Source organism: Cebus imitator, unplaced genomic scaffold (assembly GCF_001604975.1).
Source record: "Cebus imitator isolate Cc_AM_T3 unplaced genomic scaffold, Cebus_imitator-1.0 Scaffold311, whole genome shotgun sequence".
In the NCBI taxonomy this organism is placed as follows: Eukaryota; Metazoa; Chordata; class Mammalia; order Primates; family Cebidae; genus Cebus; species Cebus imitator.
In genome coordinates, this window is record NW_016107626.1 from 2961331 (window position 1) to 2974783 (window position 13453).

General features: G+C 55.4%; 1 protein-coding gene across 1 annotated transcript in view; it reads left to right on the forward strand.

Annotated features, from left to right (window-relative positions):
- The window catches only part of CDH4 (cadherin 4), a 673674-nt gene that overhangs the window by 566474 nt on the left and 93747 nt on the right, over positions 1-13453 (forward strand). Inside the window, exon 5 of the mRNA XM_017503455.1 lies at positions 10456-10611. Coding sequence (XP_017358944.1) covers positions 10456-10611 — 156 coding nt within the window. The remainder of the gene's footprint in view (positions 1-10455; positions 10612-13453) is intronic.

Genomic DNA, 13453 nt, shown 5'->3' on the forward strand with positions numbered 1-13453 from the left:
CAGCCCCCTCCCCCTCAGGACCCCAGGCCCACCCTGCAGCCCCCTCCCCCTCAGGACCCCAGGCCCACCCTGCAGCCCCCACGTGGTCCCTCCAGGCTCCTGGGCTGGGTGGGATACAGGGGTTCTTTTGCAGCGCTCTACCCCTGCAATGGGACTCCCAGCGTTAATGGGAGAAGGTGTCACTGGCACATGGTGTGCCTGATTCCGAATCCTCCATCCCCTCCAGCATTTACCTTCATTCCCACAGAGGCCAAGGGCCCCTTGGCTTCCAGATGGCCATGAGATGCATCACAGGCACCAACAGGCAGGGCCAGCGGGGAGCCTCAGGCCTGGCAGGAGTGGCTAGAGCCTGCCTTCGTCCACTTCTGCCTTCCGTCTCCTTTGGCCGGGGAACGCCTCACCCACTCATCCTGCAGGTTGGGTGGAGGCTGCTGCCAACCCAGGCCTGGCAGATGTGCCCTTTCCAATCTCCAACCATGGCAGCTGCTTCAAGGTTGGGTTAAGGGCCAACGAGCATCAGCCCCAGGACATCCGATGGTGCTGTCTTAAAGAGCCACCTTCCCTACTGAGGCAAGGAGCTGGTGGGTCAGAGCAGGGGCACTGGGGCCAGGACACCGGGGTTCTGGATCCCAGCTCAAGGGCTTGAGAGCTGTGTGATCTTGGGTGAGTGACTCAGCCTCGCTGTGCTACAGTTTCCTCGTCTGTATCAGGGAAGGGCCGTATGTGAATGGCCCTGTCTGTATTAACAGCACTGCCTTGTGGGGTTGTGGTGATAAGTGGGTAGATGGACGTAATATGCATAGAGTATTTGTCTATTTTCATGATGCTGTAAAGATACTACCCAAGACTAGTTTATAAAAGAAAGAGTTTTAATTGACTCACAGTTCTGCACGGCTGGGGCTGCCGCAAGAAACTTGCAATCAGGGCGGAAGGTGAAGGGGAAGCAAGGACCTTCTTCACATGGAGGCAGGAGAGAGAACTGCCAGCAGGGGAAACGCCAGACGCTTCTGAAACCATCAGAGCTCATGAGACTCACTCCCTGTCATGAGAACAGCATGGGGGGACCGCCCCCTCGACCCAGTCACCTCCCGCCAGGGCTCCCCCTCAACACCTGGGGATTACAATGCAAGATGAGATTTGGGTGGGGACACAGAGCCCAAGCATATCACCTGGGGTACTGCCTGGCACTTGAACTAGCTATGGAAGCATCAGGTGTCATTACCATCATCGCTGGTTCTACGCCCTCTACTTCTGTGCCCCTGACACTGATGCTGTTACTAGTACTGTCATGATTGTACTGTCCGCCTCTTGCTGTTCCCCCTGGGGCTGCTATGCTGAGGGGATGTAAGCACAGAAGTGTGAGGCACCAGAAGGGGAGAGTACCTGCGTGTCTGAGGGGAGGGTTGAGGGAGGGCTGAGAGCCCCATTAGAGTGGACGCCTCACAATGGGCTGAGCACAGTTCTCAGCCCCTGTGAATGAATGAGCACAGTACTCAGCCCGCATGATCCAGCCATGCCTGAAACCCACACACTCCAGAATAGGAGCCAGCACATTGCCTTTTTGCTTGAGCCAGTTACAGAGGGATTTCTGGCGCTTCCAATGGACAAGACCTAAATATGCTATTGTGCAGTAAAAGCCTACATTAAATCCTTTTATTCTTGTGGTCTGGGACCTCTAGGGTGGACATACAGATATTTCTTGTCCCTTGTCCCTTGTTTCATTCAATCATGCACTCTGGTTTGCAGAGCGCTTTCTGTGTGTCTACTCGTGTGCAAGGCTCCCTGGGGGAGACATAAAAATTGTACTCAAGTATTATTACTGATTAAACCAATACTCAGCCCACATCTAGTGACAAGGCATAGTACTCAGGCCTCATTATTGGCAACACAGAAAGCCCAGATTTATTCACAAAGATCAGTACTCAGCCCTCATTTACTGACAAAGCTCAGTATTCAACCAACATTACTAAGCAGAGTACTCAGCCTTCATTACTGACTGAGTGCAGGGATTATGGGTGTGAGCCACTGTGCTGCCCAGTGTCCTTAATAATAACTAAAATTTTTTTTTAAGCTGGCCATGGCAAGGGCTAGGACGACAATTCCACTGGGTGTGGTCGCCCCTGCTAGTGCAGCCAGGCCCCCTGGGAGCCAGCCACCCAGCCCCTGCCATCACCACGTCGGCTTGCTTTGCTAATGATTCACAGCTGGACACCCCTCTGAGGATGGAGTGGGGCTGAGGGCAGGGCTGTGCCAGGAGATGCCTGGGAGGAGCCCCGCCCTGGGTAAGCCCACAGAGGCAGCCTCCTGGCCTCAAGGCTCAGTTCATACACCAGGGCTTCCCGTGGGGTGAGGCTGAAACTGGACCCAGGCTGAGACACCCCTTGTCACTCCTGCTTATTCTGGAGGCTCTCCCTAGTCAATCACTCATATGAGAATCCCTGTCTTGGGTTCTTCTTGTAGGAGCCCCAACCCAAGACACAGGGATCTAGAGGTCCAGGTAGGCCTCTCTGTGGCCGAGGCCCAGCCCTGAGCACACAGTGAGGTCACCCTCTGGTCAGCTCTCTCCTGCCGGGCGCTGTGTTAAGGGCTCCCCAGACAGCACCAGGTCAGGCAGAGGCTTCAACCTGCTGCACCTGCAAACTCTGACCGTCCCAAGTGGAAAGGATCCTGCCAGACAGACCTTGGCTGCTCACGTGTTTTCCACGCGATTCGTTCTTGACTCCAGGTTCACGTTGGAGAAAGAAGCCGATCAGCCCAGCTTAGCTCCCAGGCCTGCCCATCAGCTACGGGGAGGGTGGGGCACCTCAGCTGTATTCCTGGGACCACTCAAGGACGCCCCCATAGTAAACTAGGACTTTGTTTCCAGAAGAGCCAGGACAGTCTTCCGCAATCCAAGCCAAAAATTCAGGAGGTGCCCCTCTCTGTGGATTTGGTACAACCTAAAGGGCATTTTCGAGAAGGAGCTAACTCACTGTTCCCCACCGGGCAAATCTGTGAGAACACATTCATGCCTTTCATTAGCATTCATGTGACTTTGAGGGGCTCTTTGTCATTGCTAAAACTCAAAGTATGTGTGAACAGTTCTGTGTGACGGTGTCAATGCTACACAACCAGTGACTTTTCACATCACGTTCCGGGCCTTTCTGCTCATTACGAGAGCCTAATTGAAAGTAATTGAAGGCTGAATTTCATCATGCATGAAAAGTGTTTCAGAAAAGGCAAGAAATACAAACATCTTTAAGCTTCTTAAGTAATGCTCAAGAATCGAGGAGGAGTTGGGGGAAAACAAGAGCACTTGCTCGGCCCCACATGTGTCCTGTGGATTTGGTGAGAGCAGGTTTCACATCGGTGAATCTTGCTGGTCACCCAGCACCGTGGCAGGGCTTTGGAATTGCACTTTGCAGTAAGCTAGAAGAATCTCACGCAGCACAGGGTTCCAATTTCATAATCGCTTTCCACTGAAGTGAGTTCTAGTCCAGGACTGTAGAGAGACTTCTCAAAGTATCGGGGGTGGGGCGTGGCACATGGCCCATGCCCGTAATCCCAGCACTTAGGGAGGCTGAGGCAGGAAGGTCATATGAGGCCAAGGGTTCCAGACCAGACTGGCCAACATTGTGGAATTCCGTCTCTACAACGAATTTTTAAATTGGCCAGGCGTGGGGGTACACACTCTGGTCTCAGGTACTCAGGAGGCCGTGGTGGGAGGATCACTTCAGCCCAGGAGTTCAAGGCTGCAGTGAGTCGTGGTTATGCACCCTCTCCTGGGTGACGGAGCAAGATCCTGTCTCAAAAATAATGGGGCTTCAGCATCCTGGCCTTCTGACTCCAACCAGCTCTACAAATGCACCCCCAAAGCCGCATTTGTAGAGCTGGTTGGAGGGAGAAGGCCAGGATGCTCGTCTTCTGTGGAGCCTCCAGGGGCACGGGGGAGATACTCAGAGCCTGTGAATGGCAGGCAGGGAAACTTCTGCCCCCGTCCTGCTTTCAGGGGCTACTTAGGCAGGCAGCCTGACACTGAGACAGGAGCTGGGAACTCCGCCCGGGTCGTCGCTCACTCGAGAACCTTCGTCACGTCCCTCAGCCCCTCTGGGCCTCAGTCCCTCCACCTTCAGAAGGGGATGGGTGAGAAGGCCCCCCTGACCCCCAGCTCCCCTGCCCCCCTACACCCCTGCCCCCCTGCCCCCCTGCCCGCCTCCCTGCCTCCCTGTCTCCCTCCCTCCTTCCCTCCCTGCCTCCCTCCCTGCCTCCCTGCCTGCCTTCATGCCTGTCTGTCTGTCTCCCTGCCTGCCTCCCTGCCTCCCTCCCTGCCTGCCTCCCTCCCTGCCTGCCTGCCTGCCTGCCTCCCTCCCTCCTTCCCTCCCTGCCTCCCTCCCTGCCTGCCTCCCTGCCTGCCTCCCTCCCTCCCTCCCTCCCTGCCTGCCTCCCTGCCTCCCTGTCTCCCTCCCTCCCTCCCTGCCTCCCTGTCTCCCTCCCTCCCTCCCTGCCTGCCCTGCTCCTGGGCTGCCTCCCTGGTTTCACCTGTTTGTCCAGGAACTGCTGGGCCCTACCTACCCACAGGCCATCCCTGGGGATCAGCAGCCACGTGTGTGTTCCTAGGGCCTGGGGAAGGGTGTGGAGCATCCTTCATGCTCATGGGAAGGCAGGAGGTGACGAGGCGGGGAGGCCCAGGCTGTGCAATGCAGGCAGGAGAACAGGCAGAAAACCTGAGGAAACCCCGATGTTGTTGGCATGAAAACCAGGAAGCTCAAGCAGGAGAGCCGGGGCCACAGGGAGCTACAGGTGCACATGGGCGAAGTTGCCTTCTTCCCTCAGGGCCCCCGTGAGACTCAGACCCTATGAGAAAATTGCCTCTCTCAGTCGGGCACGGTGGCTCACACCTGTAATCCCAACATTTTGGGAGGCTGAGGTGGGAGGATTACCTGAGACCAGCCCCGGCAACATGGTGAAACCCTGTCTCTACTAAAAGTACAAAAAATTGCTGGGTGTGCTGGTGGGTGCCTGTAGTCCCATCTACTCGGGAGGCTGAGGCAAGAGAATCGCTTGAACCCAGGAGGTGGAGGTTGCAATGAGCCGAGATCACAGCTCTGCACTCCAGCCTGGAGGACAGAGTGAGACCCTGTCTTGACAAGAAAGAAAAAGGGGAAAAAAGAAAGAAAATTTCTCATCTCAGCAGGCCAAGGGCAAGCCCTCCTGCCTGCGTCCTGTGCCTTCGGGATGGGGCGGACAGCTGAGGAGCCTGCTGTCACCATCCAGAGCTTCTACTCCATGGAGAGGGGGGACTGCTCCAGGCAGCTCAGAGCTCCCAGCAGGCTGCGAAGGCGAGGGCCTGTGATCTGTTTTCCTGGGAATGTCTCTGGGCTTCCTATCATAGGAGGAGAAAGCTGAAACACTTCGCTGAGGAGCGGCATCCTGCTTGATGCGAAGACTTCAAAAGCGTCTTTAAATGCCGGGACAGGAACCAAGGGAGGCTTGCCGCGTGGCCGGGCAGAGCCTGTGAATGCAGAATGGCCACCCCGTCCATTCTGAAAGGGTACCCTGCCACGGGTGTGTGGGGGAGTATTTGTGTGTATTGGGTTCCGTGTGTTCGTGCGTATGTATATTCGTGTGTGTTTGTATGTGTATTGAACGTGTGCATTGTGCACTGTGTGCCTGTATGTGCATGTATGTATCTGCATGTGTTTATGTGTGTTGTATGTGTTTTGTGTTTGTGTGTATTATGTGTGTTGTGTGTGCATGTACGTGTGTGTATTTAGTGTGTATTTGTGTGTGGCATTTGTATATATGTTTGTGTATTGAGTATATGGTGTGTGTTGTGTACTGTGTGCGCATGTTTGTGTTTGTGTCATGTGTACGTTTGTGTGTTTGCAGGGTGTCTGTGTGTGTATTGTGTATTTGTGTGTTTGCGTGTTTATGTTTGTGTGCTGAGTGTATGTTGTGTGTACGTGTGTGTATGTGTGTATGGTATATTTCTGTGTTGTGTGTGTGTGTTTATAGGTATGTTTGTGTGTGTGTGTGTGTATTGAGCATGCGCTTGTGTGGTGTGTGTATGTGTGTGTACTGTGTGTGTGTGTGCGTGTGTACTGTGTGTGTGTGAGTGTGCATGTGTACTGTGTGTGTGTGTGTGTCATACATACAGGTCAGAATGTGCATTTGTGTGCATAGTGTGTGTGTGTCCAGTGCTGTGCGAGGCAGCGGTCAAGACGAAATCGATTCACTCTGACCCTGACTTTCTCCAAGGCCTTCCTTGCCCAGTGCCCCATGGGCTCTCCCAGACCTTGCTCTGCCGCACAATCCATATCCTGATGTACAACTTGAGGGGGTGTATCACTGGTGGGAAAAGCCCTAATTCTGAGAGTGCTCGTGTCCGTCCGTGGGCTGAACCTCGCTGACCGTGCAGGGGGACAGCCCTGGCTGGCGGGGGCTCCCGTGCAGGGGCGTTCCGGTGGGTGGGTCCCTCCCTCCCCTGGAATCAGGGTGTGACACTCTCGCTCCCCAGCTTCCTCCCTTGAAAGCTTAGGGACTCCACCTCCAAGGTGTCTGCAATTCAAAACCGCACAGGGTGACTTCTCCAGTTTCAAGTTCATTTGAAATCAGGCAAATCCTCTCCCCCGGGGAGACTCCGCCGGAACTTTTCATGTCATCCAGCTTTTCTGAGGACGAGAGCCGGCCTGCCAAGTGGAAGTCCCCGGGTGAACACTATCGCTGAGCCCCATAAGTTATTTTAATGTAGACATCACTTTAAACTAACCTTCCGCCATCTGTTCCGTCCTCTAACAACAAAGGCACGAGCGCGTGGGTCTCCGCGGCCTCCTCAGCCGATGGGCACGGCGGCCGCGCGTCTGTGCTGTCTATTCATGGCCCTACCGTGGGCTTCTGCGGTGTTTTTCTCATTTGCCAGACACAAATCAAGGGGAAGCAGCTCTCCCCTGGCCTGGCGGATGCACTAGCACAGTATTTCTTCTTAATGCGGTAAACTGTGGGAGAGTTCAGAGCACTCTGAGAGCCGATGCTAAGAGCCCACACACAGCCGCCCGCGGCCCGCCGTGTTTCAGAGGAGGCCCGAACCAGCCTGGAGAATAAGCAAATGCAGCCTGATGGCCAAAACGTAATGAGATTTGCTTGAAAAAAACTCTCTTTAAATAGGTGGTGGATTATTTTCAGCAGTCTCATCATTAAATTTCCCTATGAAAGAGGGATGGGTTCGCCCAAAGCTGCAGCGACAGCGCACGGTGAATCCCGTCCTTCGGGCTGCTGAAGACCCATCACTCATGCCCACCTCCCGCCCCCGGACGACTGGGCCTGGCTCCACGTGTTCTCCTCAGCCCAGTGCCACTCCACCCCTCGAGGGCCTGCCGTGTGCTCTGAGTGCTCTTCTCCTCACCCAAAGCCCTCGGAGAAGCGCCGCACCCCCAGACGGCAGGGCTGGTAGGCTCGTACTCCCCCCAGCTGCCCGCTCTCCTGCGATTGTGACCTCTTACCTTTCCCCCACCCCCGAGGAGCAAGTCGTTAGAGGCCACAGGGAGGGAGGCTCTTCCCTCTACCTAGACGCCACCACATATACCCTGGTGTCATGGTGGAGAAGAGACGGGTTTTGCCCACGGAAGGGCCGCAGGAGTCACGTTGCTGGTGACGTTGGGTAATAGAGGGAGGGGTGACAAAGGCCCAGTCGGAGGCTTTTCCCAGCTACTGTTGAGGGGCCCAGGCCCAGACTTCCCAACGTCGCTGTCTCCGAAGCCCTGCTTGCTGCGTGCAGCTCAGGGCAGAGCCGGGAAGGGCATACCTGATCCTGGAAAAGTCAGGCGGCGCATTGTGGGCGGAGCAAAGACGCACCTCACAGTCTGCAAGTGTGTGCATGTGTCTGCACATGTGTGCACAGGAGAGTGTGTACGCCGCACACCACAGGCCTGCAGACCTCCTCTCCTGGCCGTGTCTCCCAGCACATGAGCAGCCCCACACGGCACCTGTATGATGGAAACAGCATCTCCTTCTTCCTACAGGGAAAACAGCTTTTTTCTGTTACGACATGAGGCAGTCTTGGGGTGGCCGGTGTGCTGGACACCATGCTCCTACGCTGAGGAGCAGCTCTGGGGTGCAAATGCTAAGTGCTGGCTGAGGAAAGATGTTCTCCACAAGGCTGAACTCTCCACAAACTGCAGTTTCTCTGGGGGATGGCTTGCTTTCTCTGGTGCAAATTGAACTGGAAAGGGTACTCTATGGAAGCTGTTTGGCGCCTCTGTGAAGGCTAGCCTATGACTGCCATCGTGCTGCAGAGATGAGGTGCCTGGTGAGGAGCCAGCCCGCGGTTTCTGAGATAAGTGCTACTCAGGGCCATGCACGAGGCTTGGCAGTCACTGCTGCGCCCACTCGCTGCCACCTCCACTGGGTGCCACACCCATGCCATGCAGGGGGCGGTTGCAGTGGTCACACTGTGTGTCCTCAGAATTCAGAATGCATCTGCACAGCGAGATCTTCAAGCTTCATAAACCTGAGCAGCCTGATTTTTCTGCTTCTTTCTCTGCTCTGGAACAGTTTCAGGAAACTCTGGGGCGAGCTGACCTGTCCTGAGCTCTTTTAGGAGGAATTTCCTGAAGTCATTGGTATCTCCAGGTGTGCATTCTCTCCTAGTCAAGTTTAAAATTTTATATTTTCTCAAAAAATAATCACATAAGATTTTTGCCTGTGCTAGCATAACATAGAATAAAACGCTTTTTAAAATCTTATCTTTTTCCTCTGAAGTTTATCAAAGACGCAGCTAGATTCCGGAGGACTTTCCCCTAACTGCAGCTCTCGAATCTATCCTTGAATCTGTTTTTCTGTTTTCAGATTCGGAAATTTCTGTGTCGTCTTTATGGGTGACTCGGTGTCTGCTGCTTCCTGCTTTCTAGTTCCTTTCCTTGTGGAGTTAAGCGGCTGGTTCATTGGCTGTAATTCCATTTTGATTATGAAAACATTCAAGGTTTTGGGTTTGCAGGGACTCAATCTCTGGGTTTCACTGTACAACAGTCGTATTGCTATATTATTATTAAACAAAAGAAATATTTTTAAAGCCTCTAAAAATAACTTTGGTTCCTGTTGACACATGGTTATTTCAGTGTCGTCCAGATTTCTAAAAGATCTTTTTTCAGTTTTCTTGTTAACTTTTAATTACATCATTTCAGTGAAAGGTCTTAGTCAGGCTAAATGGGGTGGCTGACACCTGTAATCTCAGTGCTGTGGGAGGCCGAGCGGGGAGGATCGCTTAAATCCAGAAGTTCAAGACCAGCCTGGGCAACATAGTGAGACACTGTCTGGACAAAAGAATTTCAGAAATTAGCCAGGTGTGGCTGCCGGCACCTGTGGTTCCAGCTACTCTGGGGGATGAGGTGGAAGGATTGCATGAGCATAGGAGGTCAAGGCTGCAGTGAGCTGTGACTGCCCCATTGCACTCCTGCCTGGGTGACAGAGAGAGACCTGTCTCTAAAAAAATAAAACAAAAAACAGTCCTGTTCCATTTTGCTTTTTAGGGTATTTTTGAGGTTTTCAATATGGCCCATCATTTTATTATAAAATGTTGTCACAGTCCCATGAGTTTTGAGAAAAAAAGTAGTATGTTCCACAGGTATGCTCAAAGTTGAATGCAGATCTGTTGATTCCACCTTCTGAATTTCACTCATTTCACCTTTCAAATGCCATGGCCTCCATCCACTTCCCTGAGGGACCCCCCAGGCTCCAGGAAGCACCGCTCACCTGTCGTGGGCCAGCGATCAGGTCCCCCTCCTCACTACAAGAGGCTTCGATTCAGCTGAGTGAAAGGCGGGTCTGATTCTTAATGCTATGAATCTCACTCTGTGTCCAAAATAAAATGAAGCCTCTGCCTGACCCTTCCCCACTCCATGGAAAACTCGAGTTTCATGTCCGCCTGTGTCTTTCCATTTTCTCCCCAAGTTGCAGCCTTTCCTAGCTTACTCTGGACTTGGGACCCCAGTAACCGTCATTCAGTTTCTAAACAATTAGAAAGGCCGAGACACACATGCAGTGGGTCCCAGGCTTTCCCTCGGAACTGTGGAGGCTGCTCCGTTTTCTTGCCTTTGTTGTGACCCGGCTTTGGTGTCGGAACACGAGGCCGTTTCAAACTGTGATTTCCGCTGTCTTCACCTGTGTTGTGGATGTCCGCCGGGTGTCCAAGCTCTCGGTGCAGACACCGACCTCGGAGTGTTGTACGCTCACCTCCCCCCCGTCACTGATGGACCCTGGACCTGCAGTCGGTGGCTCTCAGTAAACCCCTGACCATCGACTGTCCTTCCAGTTCCTGAAGTGGATGAACGACCAGCTGTGGTCCCCACTGTACCTCAGATGGGTCACGCTCGAGGAACTGGTGGGAGGGGAGGCACGCCAGGCGCCCGGCCCCGGCCCGGCCTCGCCACAGTGCCACAGTGCCACAGGCTGACCGCTTCTCGCTTTGCTCCTGCCTTTCAGATCCGGTCCGACAAGGACAACGACATCCCCATCCGGTACAGCATCACTGGCGTGGGCGCTGACCAGCCCCCCATGGAGGTCTTCAGCATCGACTCCATGTCGGGCCGGATGTACGTCACACGGCCCATGGACCGCGAGGAGCACGCCTCTTACCACGTGAGTGTCCACGCCCAGGCGGGAACTGGGGCCCGGGGCCGCCATCCCAGCCCCACCAGGCCCCCAGCAGGGCCCATGCCTGCCCTAATCTACAAGCAGAGCTCCAACTCTGGCCTGGAGCAGAATCTCCTGGGAGGCTGGGGAAGGGGCCATCTCCATGTCACTGGGCACTGCCCCCCGTCTCTAATTCTGTGGGATGAGCCCAGGGCGGGCCTGGGAAACTGCATTTCACACACTCCCCGCATGCCAGTCAGGCCCGGGCTCACACCGGGACAACCGCCGGTCCAGGTCTCCATCCACGTGGGCTTCTGGTTTGGACCACTCTGCGGGGCTGGGAGTTAGGGTCACCAGCCACTCTGCGCCCTCAGGGCCCTCATGCTGCCCTCGGTGCCTTCCTCTGAAGCACGGCCCGTGGTCCTTCCCACCCTCTCCAGTCTGGGACATGCAACCTGCAGGCTTTTCACTTCCACCGCCGTCCCTGACAGCAGCAGAAAGAGCCTCTGAAGGGACAGCCACGCTGATTCCCTGTCACCAGCTGTGCATAGAAAGAGAAATGCCAGAGAGACATGGTGCTGTGGCCTCAGCTTCCCAGGGGGCGGGGGACGGACCTTCTCCCCACGGGGCCACACTCACCCTGGCTGGGAGGAGGGGCCTGGGCCGTGGTGAAAGCAGTGGGGGGTGCACGTCCCTCCACCTCAGAGTCTGGGGCTGCCCATCACGTGCTGGTGAAGGCCACACCAGCAGGGCCGCACAGGCTGGAGCCAGATCTCGAGGGTCAAGCCCAGACCTGCCCCCTGCCAGGTGTGTGCTGTCGGGCAATGATGTGGCCTCTCCTGGCCTCCGTTCCCTCCTCCTCCTCATGGGTTGTTCTGAGGGCTCCAGGTTGACCGAGTGAGGCTCTCCTCACACGCCTGTGCTTCAGGGCCGGGTGCTCCCTCTGGGTAGCTCGGGGACAACCATGGAGGACTCAGCCCTGCCTGACGCTGTTGTCTCTTCGGCTCTACCTTCACTTGGCTTCAGCCAGTGGCACCAAACAGGACCCGACCCTGTAGCTTCTCTCGTCTACTGAGTACTGGGGGGGTCCGTTCTTTCCATCTCGCACTAGAAGGAGGCCGTGTAGGGGCAGGGAATCGTCCACCTTGTCCACGCCAGATCTCAGGCCCAAGAACAGAGCCTGGCCTTTTGGGGGCTCACTAACCGTTCAAGGAAGGGAGGGTGTTGATGGGAGGAGGTCAGTTTTGCTGTTGGCCGTGGTGGCTTCCCCGACAGGCCCCTGAAGCACCCGTCTGAAGCAGGGGTGGGGCCCGATGGATCCTAGGGAGCCCACCTGGGAGGTGGCTGCCCTTACCTCGGTCTGCCCCGGGGCCTTATCAGCCCCTCACAGCTGCCTCCTGGGAAGGCTCATGCCTCGGCTGGGTGTTGGGGAGATCTGACTGACAGTGCCTGGGCCTCGTGTGCTGGGCCCACAGGAGAGACCAGAGCAGATCCGCAGAGCCAACCAGAGACTCCAGCTGATGCTTACCAGTCGCGCAGCAAGAAACAGGCCCTCGGCATGGCTGCCGGCTCCCAAAATGGGCTTAGGGCTGCCGTCACCACACGTCCCTAACAGGCCCAGGAATGGGGACTCAGCAGCCCTTACTGCCAAGAAATAGCTACAGACCAAGGACTTAGGGAGAGACACAGACACACAGAGATAGAGATACGGAGACAGAAAGGGAGGCAGAGACCCAGGGAGAGACATAGGAGACAGAGGTGCCCAGATGCCCACATGTCCTTCTCTCCTGCCTCCAGCTGGAGAACGCTCAGCTTTCGAAGTCCCCTGTGGTTGGATGATGCCCAGCCAGCTCCATCTTAAGGTCAAAAACGTAGCCTGGGGCCAGCACCTGACACCCTCGAGGCCACCTTAGAGTTTCCTGTCTCCTCAGTGTCCTTTGATCCCGTTCCATTTTCCACCCAGCTCTGTGGGCTGATGACAGTGGCAAGGACGCACCCCCAGCCTGGGTGTCCTGACGACTGTGACACCTGTCACCCTAAAGCCAGCCGGTAAACACTCAAACGCATGACACACACGAGTGGTCACTCCTGGCTTTGCAGGGTGGTGCTCCAGAAGATTCCTTTAAGGATTCCGTAAGGTAGACATACTAGCTCACCTGGCCACACACTGTCATCTTCTGAACGTTTTCTAACCTTCCTGAGCCTCAGTTTCCCATTTGTAAAATAGGGACCAAGACAATGCCAATCTCACAGACGCTGATGGAAGCTGGTGTTCACGTGTGTAGGTTCTTACGGCACTGCCTGGCCTGAGCGAACGCACCGTGCGTGTGGGCGCCAATGTGACTGATGAGGAAAACCTCCAACACGCACACTCCTCCACCACTCCCAAGGCCCCCTGAACTGTCCCCAGTTCCACACTCCTTGAAGGGAACCCTCACCCACAATTAAGATAGGAAGAAAAGAGAGGCGGGAGAATTAGATCCCAGGCACACCTGGAGGATCATCTGTCAACAGACACATTTCACCCAGTGCATCCCACCCAATGCAAGCCACGCCCAGCACATCCCACCCCAATGCAAGCCACACCCAGTGCATCCCACCCAATGCAAGCCACGCCTAGCACATCCCACCCAGCGCATCCCACCCCAATACAAGCCATCCCCAGTGCATCCCACCCAATGCAAGCCACGCCCAGCACATCCCACCCCAATACAAGTCATCTCCAGTGCATCCCACCCAATGCAAGCCACGCCCAGCACATCCCACCCCAATACAAGCCATCCCCAGTGCATCCCACCCAATGCAAGCCACGCCCAGTGCATCCCTCCCAATGCAAGCCACGCCCAGC